This window comes from Somniosus microcephalus, chromosome 14, assembly GCF_052327205.1.
Source record: "Somniosus microcephalus isolate GS21.2 chromosome 14, FLI_Smic_1.0, whole genome shotgun sequence".
NCBI lineage: Eukaryota > Metazoa > Chordata > Chondrichthyes > Squaliformes > Somniosidae > Somniosus > Somniosus microcephalus.
Window position 1 is genome coordinate 84,019,511 of NC_141000.1, and position 13,857 is coordinate 84,033,367.

The 13,857-nt window shown below is 45.1% G+C and overlaps 1 protein-coding gene across 1 annotated transcript in view; it reads right to left on the bottom strand.

Moving 5' to 3' along the window:
- Positions 1-2,870: 2,870 nt before the first annotated feature.
- hgd (homogentisate 1,2-dioxygenase) overlaps positions 2,871-13,857 on the bottom strand; it is a 65,466-nt gene continuing 54,479 nt past the window's right edge. The window contains exons 14-15 of the mRNA XM_086006833.1: positions 10,981-11,155; positions 2,871-3,002 (exon numbers count right to left, since the gene is read on the bottom strand). Of these exons, the coding sequence (XP_085862959.1) occupies positions 11,012-11,155 (144 nt within the window). The 3' untranslated portion in view covers positions 2,871-3,002; positions 10,981-11,011. The remainder of the gene's footprint in view (positions 3,003-10,980; positions 11,156-13,857) is intronic.

The following is a 13,857-nucleotide window of genomic DNA, read 5'->3' on the forward strand; positions in this document are numbered from 1 at the left end:
TCAGCTGGGTCAAAGGTTGCAGAAAAAACGAGGAGGAAGAATGTACCGCGCCACCCAGAGAAAGTTGGTTAGGGTCATCTCAATGCATTCTCCACAGAGAAAGTTCTCCAACTCAATTAACTGCAAAAGGACCTACATACACTGCTGGAAGATGATTAATTGATGCATCTGTAGACCAGGGCATTGTGGGTTCAGGCATCACTTAAAACTGGAGTTAATACCCAATACTAAACATCCCAGTGAAATGTTAAGACACTCACAATAGGAGAGCAGCTGGCAACAGACATGTAGGTCTTGCTCCATCAGTGGCATTGCTAAATGCAAATGAGCTCAGGTTTCCAGAGCTTATGACATTGTAGGCCCACCATACTGTGGTTTGTCCAAGACAATGTCAGACAAACAGTCTGGCTGCAGAGGCAGTGCAGAGTCAAGAGGTGATGAACAGGTAGAGCTGGGTGTTGTCTGCATACATGTGTCTGCAGATGATGTTGCCAAGGGGCAGAATGTACAGGAGGGAGCCTATGGAGGTAACCAGGTGAGGACTGGATGGGCAGCCATTGCTGGAGATTGGATAATTATGAGTGGAACCAAGCGAGTGCAGTGCCAACAAGCTGACAGCGAAACAGAAGTGTTGAATGGGGATTGTGATCAACCAGGTCAATACCTGCAGAGAAGACGAGGGGGAATAATGCATCATGATCACAGAGAATGTTGTGACTGGTTAGTGCCATTTCAGTGCTGTGGGAGGTATGGAAACCTTTTTTGGAGCGATTCAAAAATAACAAAATGCTGGAAACACTCAGCAGGTCAGGCAACATCCGTGGAGAGAGAGAAACAGTTAACGTTTCAGGTCTGACCCTTCGTCAGAACTCGGAGAGATTCAAATATTGGCATAAATAAACAGCAGAGGTCCAAGTATGATCCATGTGGAGCAATAATACTCCTCAACCACCATCTTGTTTGTTGTCCTTTAGCCAGCTCTATCTAGTTCTGTAATGTCCCTTAGATTTCCATGTTTTTCTCAATTAATAGTCTTTCATGCCAGAACCTTACTAGAAGTCGCTGAAAATCCAAGTAAACAATATCATAGGGAATGTTATTGTCTACCTATAATGCTCTGAAAGAAGTCAAGGAGGTTTATCTAGCATGTTCTTCTAAACTTGTTCACTCTTGTAAGGTAATTTCTATACAGCCATCCTCCATTATTTTAATTTTAATTGCTCTATTTATCCATTTTGAGCATTGCTTTTTTGGCTTACATGCATTTCTCTAAGGCTTATGCTTAGCCTGTATGTTCAACATTGAGTTAAAGTGTGTTCCATTTTTCCTGAATGAGATGTAGTAGTTCCCAATAATTGCAATACTTCTAAATTAAAACTGTTGTAATAATTGCTTCCTGGAACCATGTGCAACTAGTCAGGTTCTTCATGCATTGGGTCAAAAAGCAATTGCGTACTACATTGTTTGTGATTTCTTCACAAATGTTTGGGTGTTGCTAGCTTATGTTGGCATGATTGAAGTCAGCCATGATAATCATACATCACATTGTAATATTTTGGAACTTCTGTTTCTGAATCTTTTAGTTCAAAACTACAGGGTCCACATGGCTAGGTTAGAAGAATGGGCCAGAATTTGCTGGAGTGGGATATCTTGCGACATGCCCTGTTAGTTGGATTTTTTTTCTTCACACTTCAGCTTGAAAAAATTTTGTGCCACAAATTGCTGGAAGTTCAAGTTGAAAACAGTCGATCTTTGTGAACGACGGGACCAACAATTTATCTTAACCAGTGAGATTTAAGGATAAAGAAACAGTAGTGGAGGAGGAAATAGGGTGAACTAGAATCAAATTAGATACAGAAAGAGAAATAAAGAGGGAAATAAAGGTTGGATTGAGAGAAAAATTATGACTAAGGAAAAGTAAGAATTTTTTCAGAAATTTACAGTTTTAAACACCTCCTAGGAACAATTTACTACCTGCAGGAGTGAGACGCCACTGTTTCAATTGTTCCCTTTCTGGGCCGCCGAGGTTGAGTGGCATTGTAAGAAAGTTAATCTCATCATTAAAAGGGTCCTTACGTCATTAAATACCAGCCCTAACTTTCTGTGGCGAGTTTAATTTGTTTTAACAGCGCAAATGCAGCAATATCTTGAAACTCATGGGGAGGTTGACGGCGAGCTGCTGTTTTTGCAAGGATAATGTCAGAGTGGCGCAAATTGTCCAGCATGGGATATGGGCCAAAGGCGGGTATATGGAGTTAGGTCGCAGATCAGCCATGATCTCATTGAATGGCGGAACAGGCTCGAGGGGCTGAATGGCCTCCTCCTGTTCTATGATTTGCAACTCCTTTTCTCGCCACAAATTGCTAGATTATTTACACACTAATAGCGGCGTGTGCATTCAACTCACCGTTACTTTCCCAGCAAATTCTGGCTCAATAATGTATTCTTGTGCTCCTACTGTCTTCCACAATGTTTGCTTCTTGGATGCACCTTCCCTACAGAGACTGACAAAATGGTGTCCAGTAAACCAAAATGCCTAAGTGTCTCGAGTGACGGATAACAGGATATACTGTATTACAAAGATTTGTAGTACTAAAATAGTTACATAAATCTTGTTTTAGCTTTCCAGATGGGACATAAGAAATAGGAGCAGGAATAGGCCACTTGGCCCCTCGAGCCTGCTCAACAGAATGCACAAGGGGGTAGCAAGTGTGTATCAACATAGTTTTGATGACCACTTTGTGCACCATCATGTTCTTTATTGTTTCACATAACCAGCAGTGTGAGTCTGAACATCAGTCATTTAACTTTCTTTTACTTGACTAAATTCATGGTTAAATGTAAATATTTAAGTAAATGGAAAATTACACTTTCTATTACTGTAAGCAATTTTATGTCAGTAGAAGTGAAAATTACATTTCAGTGGTGACTTGATGATCTGTCTGTTGTATGGAAAATAAAATGGAAATGTTGTGACTTCTTTCCAGTGGTCACGGGCTGATCTGAAAATATAAAAATGAATATAAGTTGACTAAAAGCACATTGGAAATATAAATCCAAACAATCTGGAACAAATAAGAAAAAATAATTTAGTTTGTGAATACGGTAACCATGTGACAGATCATGCAAAATCTGATGGGGGAAAAATGGGAAAAGTGCTTCAGCACTAACACAAATGTTTCAGCAAGCCAGAGAAGGGGCATCCAGGGTCTCTCACGCAGCACTCCATCTTTGTGCAGGGGATCAACACTGCAAGAGAGGTCCTCTACCCACAGGAGCCAGGAAGCCCTCCAGAAAGAAGGATGAGGGACCAGATCACCGAGGCCGCCACTGCGAGCAGGGTCGCCCCCATGACCTGGCTCCAGTGCGCGAAGAAGCTTCTTGACCTCAGACCAGTGGTCAAGGTCAGTGAATGCATCTTCAAAAGCTGTTTCCTACCAACTGCACCACTAGCCTCGCACACTGCTCAATGCAAGACTCATTAAGCCCCCACCCCAATCACTTACCAACAATCTGTACCAAACAAAGGTTTCCTCCCATTCCTAGCTTCAGAGGAGACGGTGCTGGCCATTTTTGGCAGGGGCATAGCTGAGCCCTTGGCCAGCGGTGGGGCTGAAAGGATACACAATGTTGGTATCCTTATATGTTATCCTCCTCCTGGCATGCACCGCTTGCTTTCCCACCCTCCCCTCACCACAACTCCACCCTTGTGCCTTCCTCATTTCACACACACACAAGAAATGCAGCCTGCCCAGCCAGTGGTTGACTAAGAAGAGGGAGATACCAGCTTCTCAAGGTCGACCAGTAAGGTCATTTGCAGTGTCCCCCACTGAAAGTCAGCAGCCTTCCACCAGCCATGCTGCAGCCACTGGGGTAGCACTGCGTGACATCAGTAGGATAGGCAAAGGCACACACATGACAGTCACTAAAGGAATGCATAAGGATGATTAGGTGATTGCTTGATGTCATATTGGATTGACAGACGTATAACGTTGGATTGGAAAGTTTGATTTGTGGTGGCTTTTATTTCAGCATTGTGGCCAAGAGGACGCTGTGATGGTCAGTAACAGAGGGAAGGTAAGGTCTGGGACTAATGTTGAAAGGGGAATAGGTGTTGTAGGCACTGGTACCGCAGGTGGATCATTCCATCCTGGATATCCCACCAGAAAGGGGCTGTCTAGGTTGCATCCTTCCTTCTGCCTCTTCCTCTTCTGTGTCTTCCTCTTCCCTCTGAGAGTGGATGCTGTAATAATAAAACATAAAATGCTGGAAATACTCAGCAGGCCAGGCAACATCTCGACCTGAGAAGTGAACTCTTCTGTTTCTCTCCCTATGGATCTGCTGATTATTTCCAGCATTTTCTGTCTTCTCAGAGGCCTTCCTTTACCATCCAAGGCCTTGGAAGCAGCCAGCTGCACTCCCTGCACACTTAAAAAAACCTTTAACGTGTATTGAACCAAGCCACTACTTCAATAAAATATTAAAAATCCAATCCAAAAACTTAAATGCAAACTTACCTAAAACATGTGTGTGTCCCTTGAAGAAGTGCTGACAGCGTCTCGGTAAGTCTGCTGCATGCTTGCTTTTTAGAGCAAGCTTAGGACCCTGGGCTAAACTCAGCGCTAAGGTCCAAGTTCGCAGAGCATGACGTTAAGTCGGCGTGACATCACGCTCTCCATATTTGCGTCTCCAGGGCCAGCGTTGCTAACGGCAGCGCTAAGGCCCTCGCCAAAATGGCGGCAGCCATGTCCTGTGCCAGAGAAGGGCGTTAGAGTGGTGGCCACCATTTTTTGCCAGGATTGTGGCGCTAACTCGTAGCGGTAAGTGTAATGTATGTACCTTTAAGGGGGGGAACTATGTTTTACAGCTCATGTATACTGCAGTACCGGCAGTGACCACACCTGTATATAACACTGAGTAGTAATCTGTACAGATCAGTTGCAGTCTGAGCCACGTTGAGTGAACACCTATTGTACCTTCTCCGCAGTCTGTGTCTTATACACGGACGTAACATTGGTGACGAGGCAGGTTCGAACCTACCTGCAACTCTGCATCACCTCCCGGGGATTCGTGCCCGGAGATCAGTGGATTGGAGGTCAAGGCCAGAGACTCGGGCGTCGACCACGGGCAACCGCCCAGCCATCCAGCAGAGACTCGAGAATTGCAGGGGAGGCTGTCGAGAGCCAGGCTTGGCTTTCCAGTCGAGGTGGTCCAGCGAAACGGGCTGGCAACAGGTAGTGCGCAGACCCTTCCCGGACAGCGGCGGGCTAGAGCCCGACCGAGCGGCACAGCAAAGGGCCAAGCAGCGTCGACGGGGGAGAGACAGAGAGGGCAGGGCGCAGCTGGTGTTCAGGGGCCGAGCAGCGTCGGAGAGAGGGAGAGAGAGAAGCGTGCAAAACCTACAGGGCGCCGCCATTGCCACGAGAACCGCCGGGAGCGGCGTCGGCAGCAGTGGGGGAGGAAGGAAAGCGTGGGAGACGCCATTTTAAGCCATTGGGAGACGCCATTTTAAACCACACCCAAAATGCCGAAGCGTGGCAGTATCACCGCATTTGACAATGAAGTCGAAGATTGGACTACATATGTCGAACGAATAGAGGTGTACTGCGAGGCAAATGAGGTGTCAGATGACAAGAAAGCGTCGGTATTGTTAAATTTAATGGGTGCAAAGACGTATGGGTTATTACGAAATCTAGTAACCCCAACGAAGCCAATGGAAAAGAGTTTTGAAGACATAGTAACGATACTAAAGGAACATTTAAACCCCACACCGCTGCTGATAGCAGAAAGATTCAAGTTTCACAAATGGAACCAGCATAAGGATGAAAGGAATGCTGATTATTTAACAGAACTGCGCAAACTATCGAAACACTGCCAGCTTGGAGTGGGACTGGCAGATACCTTAAGGGACAAGTTTGTGTGTGGGCTTCATAGTGAAGGAACCCAGAAACGGCTTTTATCTGAAAAGGACCTTACACTGGAAAAGGCTTTCAGCATTGCGGTATCATATGAAGCAGCAGCACGGGGCGCTGCAGAGATACAACAGAGACCGCAAGAATATGGCACAAACGAAATGTCATATGGAACAGAGAAGTGCTATCGCTGCGGCAGAACACACGACCAGAATGATTGCTGGTTCAAAGACAAAGTGTGCAGACAGTGTGGAAAAGTAGAACACATAGCACGAGTCTGTAGGTCGGGAAAGAAAACCAGCAATAAGAAACCGACCAAAGGAAAGTACAAGAAGGTACATAAGATAACGGAGAATAGTTCAGACGAACAAAACAGTGATAACGACTCCGAAAGCAGGGAACTGAGTTGTCTGAAACTACATAATGTGATCACAACGGAGGATCACCGAACCATTTGGGTCACTCTCAAGATAGCAGGAGTCCAGGTGAAGATGGAATTGGACACAGGATCAGCCCGAACAGTCATAAACCGACGGGACTACGAGCGGCTATTCTCACACATACCCTTGAGAGACACAAAAATTATTTTGAAGACGTACACGGGGCAAAAAGTCTACCCCAAAGGAAAAATAAGGGTGACCGTTATATATAACGGTAAGGAAACACCAAAACTAGACCTGTATGTATTGCAAGATGGAGGACCACCATTACTGGGACGTGAATGGATCCGGAAAATACAACTGGATTGGCATTCCATACAGGCACTGACTGTGGCTGACAAAAAGGATGACGACATCACACCTGGGCGACTGTCAAAGATCCTAACTGACGCGAAAGAAGTGTTCCAGCAAGGACTCGGAACACTAAAAGGCATGACAGCGATGATTAAAATTGAAGAAAACGCAAGCCCAAAATTTTTAAAGGCCAGACCTGTACCTTATGCGATCCGCCCAGCCGTCGAAGCAGAGCTGGAGAGTCTGGAACATTCAGGTGTACTGTCCAAGGTAGACTGGAGCGAGTGGGCTACACCCATCATCCCTGTGATGAAAAAGTCGTTGAGCAGCACGCCTGGGGAACCAAGGAAGGTTCGCATCTGTGGGGACTTTAAGGTAACAGTGAACCCGGTCCTTCACACCGTACAATATCCACTTCCGCGGATTGAAGATATTTTCGCCTCGCTATCTGGAGGGAAACGCTTCACTAAGATTGATCTGGCCCAGGCGTATCTGCAAATGGAGGTAGAAGAAGCATCAAAAAAATACCTCACAATCAACACCCATAAAGGTCTCTACCAATACAACCGGCTGGTATTCGGGGTAGCATCAGCTCCGGCTATTTGGCAGAGGGCAATGGAACAAGTCCTGCAAGGGATCCCAGGAACCCAGTGTTATTTGGACGACATCCTGGTCACGGGCGAAAATGACAGTGATCACCTTGCCAACCTGGAGCAGGTGCTCACTAGATTGCAGGAATATGGGCTCCGAGCTAACCGCCCCAAATGCGAGTTTTTTAGAAAACAGATCTCGTATTGTGGTCACGTTATCGATAAAGAGGGGTTACATAAGTCCCCAGAGAAGATTGAGGCAGTAGTCAAGGTTCCAGCACCGGAAAATGTGTCACAACTGAGGTTGTTCCTCGGGCTGGTAAACTACTACCATAAGTTCTTGCCAAATTTGTCTACAATACTACACCCACTGAACACCCTACTGCAAACTGGGGTGCCATGGAAGTGGAGTGACGAATGTAGACGAGCTTTCCAGAAGAGCAAAACACTAATCACATCGAAAGAGGTATTGGCCCATTACAACCCAGCATTACCAATTCGGTTGGCATGTGATGCGTCACCCTACGGCATTGGAGCGGTGCTGTCGCACAAATTCTCGGACGGCTCAGAGAGGCCAATAGCCTTTGCGTCACGATCACTAAACTCAGCCGAGCATAACTACGCCCAGATTGACAGGGAGGCCCTCAGCCTAGTGTGGGGAGTGAAAAAGTTCAATCACTATCTGCACGGGCAGAAATTCACCTTGCTGACTGATCACCAGCCTCTTGTCTCAATTTTTAATCCGAAGAAGGGCGTTCCGGTGATGACTGCGCAACGACTACAAAGATGGTCACTTTTTCTAGGGGCGCACCACTATGAGATTGAATATAAGGGCACGAAACAGCATGGAAATGCTGATGGGCTATCACGCCTGCCACTGCCTACTGCGGAGGAAGCACCAGCAGTGGATCCTGTCGAAATATTCCATTCGACTATAGTTGAATACCTACCGGTAACTAACACTTGTATCGAAAAGGAAACCCGAAATGACCCGACACTGTCTCAGGTATATGATTTGACGGTAAAGGGATGGCCAGCACATGGCAACTCACTGTTGCTAGCATTCTCGACAAGGAGAGAACAGCTGTCAGTGTGCCGGGGGACCTTGATGTGTGGATCCCGAGTGGTAATTCCACCCAAGTTAAGGGATAGAGTGCTCAATGAGCTTCATGAGGGTCATCTGGGAGGGGTAAAAATGAAAAGCCTAGCCAGGGCTTATGTGTGGTGGCCGGGAATCGATAAACAAATCGAGGACCTGACCAAGAGCTGCTCAGGATGCCAGAAAGTCCAAAATGCACCACCACAGGCCCCTCTACACCCATGGGAGTGGCCCTCATCTCCATGGCAATGGGTGCATATTGATTTTGCTGGTCCATTCATGGACTCAATGTTTTTAATAGCCATGGATGCACACTCGAAATGGCCTGAGGTCATCAAAATGTCCTCCACCACCATGGAGAAAACTATTGCAGTCCTATGGACCATTTTTGCCAGGAATGGCTTGCCAGAACAGATTTGCTCCGACAACGGACCACAGTTTGTGTCCGAAGAGTTCCGGAGGTTCTTGAAAAAGAATGGGGTAAGGCATTACACATCTGCCCTGTATCATCCAGCCACAAATGGATTGGCTGAGAGGTTTGTACAAACCTTTAAGAAGGCAATAAAGGCTATGTACAATGACAACATTCCGCTACAGCACAAGGTGGACAATTTCCTGTTCGCCTACCGGAATGCGACACATGCAGTCACCAACCAGGCCCCAGCCATGATGTTCTTTAACCGAAGGTTAAGATCTCGCCTGGATTTGCTCAGACCAAACGTGCAAAGAGATGTTGAGAGTAAGCAATTCCAGCACATCCATGAGAAGCCAACAAGGAGCTTGAATGTAGGGCAACCAGTCTTGGCCCGCGACTACCGAACAGAAAAATGGCAGCCAGGAACGATATGCACACGGCAGGGCCCACTAATGTACACAGTGGACGTTGGGGAGAGCATCGTGAGACGCCATGCTGACCAGATCCTAGAGTCACAGGAACAAGTCAACCCCATGCCTCGCCCGTACGTACCTGGTGATGAACCCGAAGTACAAGTCGCATCTACCCCAGAAACAGTAGCCTCGGAAGCTGATGAACCAACCGACGACAGGGGGCCAGAATCGCCTCCACACCAAGAGCAAGACACTCGGGAAAGGCGCTATCCAGAAAGGATCAGGAAGCCTCCCCAAAGACTGAATATATAAATAGACTATTTTCAGCTAATGTTGCATGTTAAAAGTGTTAATTGTAATTAGTTTGATATTTAATTGTTAAATGAGTGTTATGGTACTGTTAATCTAAAAGGGGAGGAATTGTAATGTATGTACCTTTAAGCGGGGGAACTATGTTTTACAGCTCATGTATACTGCAGTACCGGCAGTGACCACACCTGTATATAACACTGAGTAGTAATCTGTACAGATCAGTTGCAGTCTGAGCCACGTTGAGTAAACACCTATTGTACCTTCTCCGCAGTCTGTGTCTTCTTATACACGGACGTAACAGTAAGTAGCCCAATTTCTGGGCCTTCATTTAAGATTCACACTGGCATGAAATTGCCACTGTAAACAGAGAACATGCTCACAGTCATTAACTGAACAAAGGTGTCAGGAGTGCCTCATGTGGAATTTTAAAGATCATCAATTGATAGTTCTTTAAACCACATTGTGAGCTCAAGCATCACTTAGAACTGGAGTTCATAGCCAATACTAAACATCTCAGTGGAAGGTTAAGACACTTTTACACAATAAGAGTGCAACTTGCAACATACATGTTGGGCTGGATTTTCTCAGCCCCAAGGAGGTGGGCATGGAGGCGGGACTGCTGGTAAAGTAGCAGAAAGTGGGGGCGCATGGCAAACCCGCCCCATCCCGCCTCCCTGCCCTTTTGTCAGGAGGCGGGAAGATGTGCTGCTTCGGGTCCCGTCTCCTGGAGGCGGGAAAGACATTAAATACTACAGAGCTGTCAAACGCTGACGTTTCTTCTTCCAAGAAGTCTTGACAGATAGCATGTCTGACGTTGACGTGCTCTGTCAGTGACTTCCTCCCTAACTGGCCAATCAGGGGAAAATCCCTCTGGTTGGTCAGACGAGGATGGAGGCGGGACATTGACACGACAAGCAGCAGTCCCGCCTCCAACTCGTCTCCATTGAGAAAACCCAGCCCGTTGTTTCCACTCTATCAGTGCATTCCTAAATGTAAGCAAGCTGAGGTTCTGAGAACTGATTACATTGTAGACCCACACCTAACACCATCCTCTCCGAGGAGCGGCCATCAAACAATGGAAGATCCTGCCGAAATGTTTCAGCTGATTCCAGGGGCCAGCCATTATAGAAACCTACATCACTAGAGGTTGAGGGGAAAGTGCTAAGGATGTAGTAATGTAAACATTATTAGAATCGTAGCTTGTCTTTATTCATGCATCCCCCACCCCAGTGGAAGTATTTCTGTACTGTGATTCACTTATACGTGTACTGGATAATCAGAGGAAATGCAATGTGCAGCCACAAATTGTATAACATACAGAAAAAGGTCAATCAAAGGAACAGAGGAGGCCCTTTATGCCTTTTGTTACCAATGGCAGCTCTTATGTCTTTAATCCGAATTTCCTGACTTTCCATATCCCTTAATATCCTTACTTTCCAAGTATCTATTTCCCTTTTAACACTGCAATTGATTCTGCATGAGTTGGGTTTACTGGACCATCTCACCCTGTAGTTACAGGCATCTTGCACCCCAGGTTCACTTGTCACTTGGCTTCCAGTTGGGATTGAAATTACTTTTCAGTGGCTGCCAACAGTTTGAGTAGCTTTTGTCCAAGCGATTGCAGGTCTCCAGGCCCCATTTAGTGACAGTCATGTTGAATGAGGACTCGAACATAAACGCCTGTCAAATGAAATAGAAAATGAAACAACTTAATGTGCAGATTAGCTTAACAATGAATGGAGTATTATGCCGTATTGGACAGGGACCAATGTACTTTGAATCAAACTGGGATAATTATCATAAAATGAGTATGTGTTCCTCTAGGAACGGCAGATTTCCCAGTCTGTACAAGCTTAGCAGTGCCACTCAATTGGAGGATGCATATTCACCAGCAGCATCCTGGGCCATGAGCAATCATGTCCTAGGAAGCAGTCTGCAGTGTTGAAGTTTTTGTTTGTGACACGGCCTGTTCACGTATAAGTAACAAATGAGAAGTATTGCTGCAATATCACAATCCCTAATTCTCATGATCAAGCTTTTGAAAAGTAATTATTTTCATCCATTTTAATTTAGCCCCGTTAGTGGTGGTTGAGGGAGTTTATGTTTGGGAGATGTTTGATTTCCAGTAGTCGTGACTGAGTAAGATTTAATATGGCGGTTCTACTGATTATGCAATAGATTTTGCAGACCTTCCAGAAACAGGAACAGTCTCTGACACTAACACACTGATCTCACATGAGACTTTGAATCATCATCTCTTTAATACACTCCTCTGATTACCAATACAATAAATGCCCATCAATGATTTGTAACTCTTTTGTGCAAACGTTCATCATGTGAGAAGCTATTTGAGTTAATTTAACAAGTCAATGGGATGTTTATAATCTTAAAAAATTGTGTGCACAATACTCACAAAACAAAAAAAATAAGACAATGGTAATCTGATCCCGACTGCTTTGCCATCATCTCTCCTTCTGAGGTATTGGCTGTGCCTGTGTCCGAATGAGCGGACCTCATTGCATAATGCAAAGTCAACTCATTTGAATATTTTAGCGGTGATCCTGGCGCAAAGCGCAGGGCACATTGGGAGCACCACAGGAGTTGGGGGCCAGAATGTGGTGAGCTAAGAGCCAAGTGAAGAGCTGAAGGCTACCCATAGAGTGCTGCTATTTTTTTTGTATTGGTTTGCCGCTGGGGATTTGTCCTCTTGTGCAATTTGGCTGTTGAAGGTTGAAAACAACAATGGTAGCAAAGAAAGTTGGCCCTATAACAGGGAGAGAGACACCCAATAGCAACATTTATCCCACTTATGGGCTGTCCTTGGAATACTCACCCAAGTAGGTGCTTAGTGTCTGGAGTACCATTCAGATACTCCACTCACGTTATTGATGGGCCCCTAATTTAAATAAAATGTGTGGCCTCAATGAGCCTCTCAGTACACACTGACCACCTGCACTGGGATTCGATGAGCACATCAGGTACATGGTAGATCTCAGGCCTCCATAGAAACATAGAAAAATTGGAGCAGGAGTAGGCCATTCGGCCCTTCGAGCCTGCTCTGCCATTCAATATGATCATGGCTGATCCTCTATCTCAATACCATATTCAGGATCAGCCATGCCCAATAATACACGGCACATGTTGACCATTACATGATTGGTCACTTAATGTCCTCTGTAATTTAGTATTTTCATTTATTGTTGGTCACAGCACTTATCTGCTTAATGTGATTATTAATATCAGCTCAATATAAATGTGAATGTATAGGGCTTGTTCAGATTTGGCTTCATGCTCATTCTTTCTGTACATCGGCAGGATTCTCTTTAGTTGTGGTCCAGCAAGGCACTTATAATTGTCTCTCAGCAGAACACTGCTTGTTTTTTTATAATTTTAAGCAGGGTTACCTCAGGTTTACTTATGCTTCCCACTTGGTAACCATTGATCCTTTTAATGAGAAGTGCTGTTTTTGTTAGCCTAGTTCTGCTCTGTAGTATTTTTGTATTTTTTTTAAATTCAAATTAATTAAACTGATCTTACTGAACTTGCCAAATGAAATGATGATGTCAGATGTATAAGCTGCTACTCCAAACTTGCCAGGGATGACATTTTTTTGTACAGTGTGACTTATACAACTTTTTGGTCAGCATTATTTATTCTGAATTTTAAGAGACTTGGTCGTGTTGGTGAGTTACCTTTTAGCCTTGGCTTGGTGGTCGTACTCTCGTCTCTGAGTCAGAAAGTTGTGGGTTCAAGCCTCACCCCAAAGACTTGAGCACATAGTGAATGCTGTCACTTCGGTGCAGTACTGAGGGAGTGCTGCATTATCGGAGCTGCCATCTTTTGGATGAGAGTTAAACTGAGGCGCTGTTTGCCCTCTCAGGTGGACGTAAAAGATCCCACGGCATTATTCGATGAAGAGCAGAGGAGCTCTGCCTGACCAATATTTATTCCTCAACTAACATTACTAAAAGACACATTATCTTGTCATTATTTCATTGCTATTTGTGGGACTTTGCTGTACACAAATTGGCTTCCGCATTTCCCTACATTACAACAGTGACTGCACTTCAAAAGTACTTCAGAGGCTGTAAAGTGCTTTGGGGCATCCTGAGCTTATGAAAAGCGCTGTATAAATGCAAGTTCCTTCTTTCTTCCAAGTCTTTCAATTAAGAAGATCATGGCCAGCACTCCTGTCTTCCACCTAGTGGCTGCTATTTGAGCTGCACCTAATATAATTTTAATGGAAGCAAGACAAAACATTAACACCAAAAATGCAGTAGCATTTTTTTAAGCTCCTTATTTGCCAGAATTAGCCATCAAACTGTTTGAGCACAGGAAGGGGCTGGCAGTGGCCATATTTTTCTCCATTGCAACAGTATAAA